General features: G+C 39.3%; 1 protein-coding gene across 1 annotated transcript in view; it reads left to right on the top strand.

The window, feature by feature from the left end:
- The window catches only part of CHEK2 (checkpoint kinase 2), an 83,733-nt gene that overhangs the window by 27,566 nt on the left and 52,453 nt on the right, over positions 1 to 3,714 (top strand). Inside the window, exons 2-3 of the mRNA XM_042781930.1 lie at positions 2,786 to 2,910; positions 3,028 to 3,175. Of these exons, the coding sequence (XP_042637864.1) occupies positions 2,786 to 2,910; positions 3,028 to 3,175 (273 nt within the window). The remainder of the gene's footprint in view (positions 1 to 2,785; positions 2,911 to 3,027; positions 3,176 to 3,714) is intronic.

Here is a 3,714-nt window from a genome sequence, read left to right as displayed (position 1 = left end):
TATTGCAACTCAAGGCTTAATTTTTTTTCCTCAGTTCTTTCAGCTTGAGAAATGCTGAGCATGTTCTTCCCTTTTGGTTTTCTAACTCCAGGTCTTTGCACATTTCATTATAGTAATTTGGCTTTGTCTGCTCAAGCTTCTCTTTGAAATAGTCTGTTCAGCTCTTTTACCTGGTCATTTCTTCCATTTCCTTTAGCTACTGTCCATTCAAGGGGAAGTTTCAGAGTCTTTTCTGACATCCATTTTTATCTTTTCTTCCTTTCTCATCTTTTTGATGACCTCTTGCTTTCTTCATGGATGATGTTCTTGATGTCATCTGACAAATCCTCTAGTTTTGGTTATTGGTGTTCAGTGCATCATATGTATTATTTAAATGGCCTCTAAATTCAGGAGGGATATTATCAAGATCATATTTTGGCTTTATTTGACTTGTTTTATTTTTTTTCAACTTCAACTTGAATGTGCATATGAGCATGACAGGGAACCACCAGAAATTCAAGCTGGATTCAGAAGAGCATGTGGAACAAGGGATATGATTGCTGATGTCAGAAGATCTTGGCTGAAAGCAAAGAATAGCAGAAAGATGTTTACCTGTGTTTTACTGACTATGTAGAGGCATTTGACTGTGTGGATCATAACAAATTATGGGTAACATTGCGAAGAATGGGAATTCTAGAATACTTAATTGTACTTATGAGGAACCTGTATTTATAGCAAGAGGCAGTGTTCCAACAGAACAGGGGGATACTTCATGGTTTAAAATCAGGAAAATTGTGTGTAATGGTTTTATCCTTTCACTGTAGTTATTCAGTCTGTATGCTCAGGAAATAATCAGAGAAGCTGGAGTAAGAAGAATGCAGCATCCGGATTGTATGAAGACTCATTAACAACCTGTGATATGGAGATGACAAAACCTTGCTTGCTGAAAGCATAGAGGATTTGAGGTACTTTCTGATGAAAATCAAAGACCACAGTCTTCATTATGGATTACACCTCAACATAAAGAAAAATCCTCACAACTGGACCAATAAGCAACATCATGATAAATGGAGAAAAGATTGAAGTTGTCAGGGATTTCCTTTTCCTTGGATCCACAATCAGTATCCATGGAAACAGCAGTGAAGAAATCAAATGACATATTTTTATTGGGCACATCTGCTGCAAAAGGCTTCTTTAAATGTTTAAGAGCAAACATGTCACTTTGAAGACAAGGGTATATCTGACTCAAACCATGACATTTTCAGTAGCCTCATCTGCATGTTGTAGCTAGGCAATAATAAGGAAGACCACAGAAGAATTGCTGCATTTGAATTTTGGTGCTGCGAAGAATATTGAGTGTACTGTGGACTGCTAGAAGAATAAACAAATCTGTTTTGGAAGAAGTACAGCTGGAATGCTCCTTAGAATTGAGAATGGCCAGACTTCACCTCTTGTACTTTGGTCTGTTGTCAGAAGGCACCAGTCCTGGAAAAGGATATCATGCTGGGTAGAGGATCAGTGAGAAAGGGGAGGACCCTGAATGAGATTGTTTGACACAGTGGCTGTGAGGACGGGTTCAAGTATGGCAACGATTGTGAGAATGGCACAAGACCAGACAGTGTTTCATTCTGTTGTATATAGGGTTGCTGTGAGTTGAAACCAGCTCTTCGGCACCTAACATGAACAACAACGTTTTCCCTAGTTTGTCTTTTGAACATTTAATTGCCTACCATTTGAATTTCCTAGGTGCTGGCACTATCCTCTTAGACAAGTGACCCAAGGCTGGAGTTTTTGTCCTAATGAGAGGAAACAATATACAGATGATCAAGATAATTTACAGTTATGGTCCAGGCTAAGGAGGTTTGGTGGTGTAGTGGAAAGGCATTTGGCTGCTAACCAGAAGGCCACCAGCTCCTCCATAGAAGGAAGATGGGGCAATCTACTTCCGTAAAGATTTACAGTCTCGGAAACCCAGTGGGGGTTGCTATGAGTCAAAATCGACTTGATGGCAGTGAGTTTTTTGGTTTGATCTAGGCTAAGAAGGAAGTAAAACAGGATATCATTATGATGAGAGGAAGGTGGTGGGGTGGGAGTCTGGTTATGTAGAAAGCTGAGTGGGAGATAACAGTTGAATCTAGCCCTGAAAGACTAGATGGAATAAGCCATTCAAGTAACTGGGAGGAAGAGATATTGCAAAGGCACCAAGGCAGGTGTGAGCCCAGTTTTTTTAGAGTTGATATATAGTTAACAAGGGAATCAGATATGGTTGGAAAGGCGACAGGAGCCAGCTCCTGCATCTAGCAAGCCATGAGGAGTACAGACTTTGTACTAAGTATAATAGGAAATCTTTGGAGATTATTAAGCAGGATGTTCTTTTTTTTTTTTTTTTTTTAGGATTTGGGTGAAGATTTACAGAGTAAATTCACTTTTCATACAGCAGTTCACATATACTTTGTCTCATGTCATTGACCAAAATTTACAATGCAGCAGCTCCCCGCCCACTTCCTCCCCATAGTTACCTCCTCCCAGTGTCCATCCCTTCATACTCTTCAAGCAGGATGTTCTTATAAGTATGTTTACAAGTCATTTCAATTCTTTGACAACTTTTAATGACTGCTTACTATTTCATGGTTATATATTAAGCCATTTGTTGGAAATTTTTATTTTGAATATTATAAAATCTTGGTAAGCAGATTAGATTGTCGCCTTTGGCTACTTTCCTGCAAGTAGAACGTATGAGTATTTTTTAAAGGTGTTTGATAACGTGAAATTCAACAGCCCACTGGCGTGTGCTTTTGTGTTACAGACTGTGTTAACGACAGCTACTGGTTTGGGCGGGACAGAAGCTGTGAATATTGCTTTGATGAGCCATTGCTGAAAACGACAGACAAATACCGGACGTACAGCAAGAAACACTTCCGGATTTTCAGAGTAGGTGACAAATATATCCATGTACCTGACAGGGCTGGTAATCTAATCATCACTCATGGACCTTCTACTATAAATCCCCTTTGTTAAACCTTTGAAACCAAATGTTCTCTATTTTAGGAAATGGGTCCTAAAAACTCTTACATCGCATACATAGAAGATCACAGTGGGAATGGAACCTTTGTAAATAGAGAGCTTGTAGGGAGAGGAAGACGCCTTCCTTTGAATAACAATTCTGAAATTGCACTTTCAGTATGGAATAATAAAGGTAATCATTATTTTATGTTAAAGTTCCTGGATTTTTTTCCACCTATGTAAAAGGAAGATTGACACTTGTGTCTTTGCAGACTATGGTTTGTCAGAGTTCACATTCAAGATTTAACTCTCCTAATTACATTTTTTTCAAAAAGGATTTTGTTGTTGTTGTTGCAGATATATTCAGCATAACATACACCAAGTCAACAGTTGCTACATGTACAATTAGGGGACATCTATTACGTTCTTTGAGTTGTTCTCACCCTCATTTTCTGAGTTGTTCCTCCCTCACTAATGGACATTCATTATCCCCTAAGGCTCCTGTCTAATCTTTTGAGTTGCCATTGTCAGTTTGATGCCATATAGGTAGTTCTTAAAAGAGCATGGTGCAAACCCACGAGCCACTCCCCGGAAGGAAGGTTGGGCAATCTATTTCTGTAGTGATACTGCCTCGGAAACTCAAGGAGGGGTCACTATGAGTCAACTTTGAGTCGACGGCAGTGATTTGGTGTTTTTAAAAGAGCGTAATGGTCAAGGTAGACTCCCCCCCCC

Source organism: Orycteropus afer, unplaced genomic scaffold (genome assembly GCF_000298275.1).
Source record: "Orycteropus afer afer isolate SDZICR_OR568_19922 unplaced genomic scaffold, OryAfe1.0 scaffold00197, whole genome shotgun sequence".
NCBI lineage: Eukaryota > Metazoa > Chordata > Mammalia > Tubulidentata > Orycteropodidae > Orycteropus > Orycteropus afer.
The sequence above is the reverse complement of the archived record's forward strand: the minus strand, read 5'-3'. Positions and strand labels throughout refer to the sequence as shown.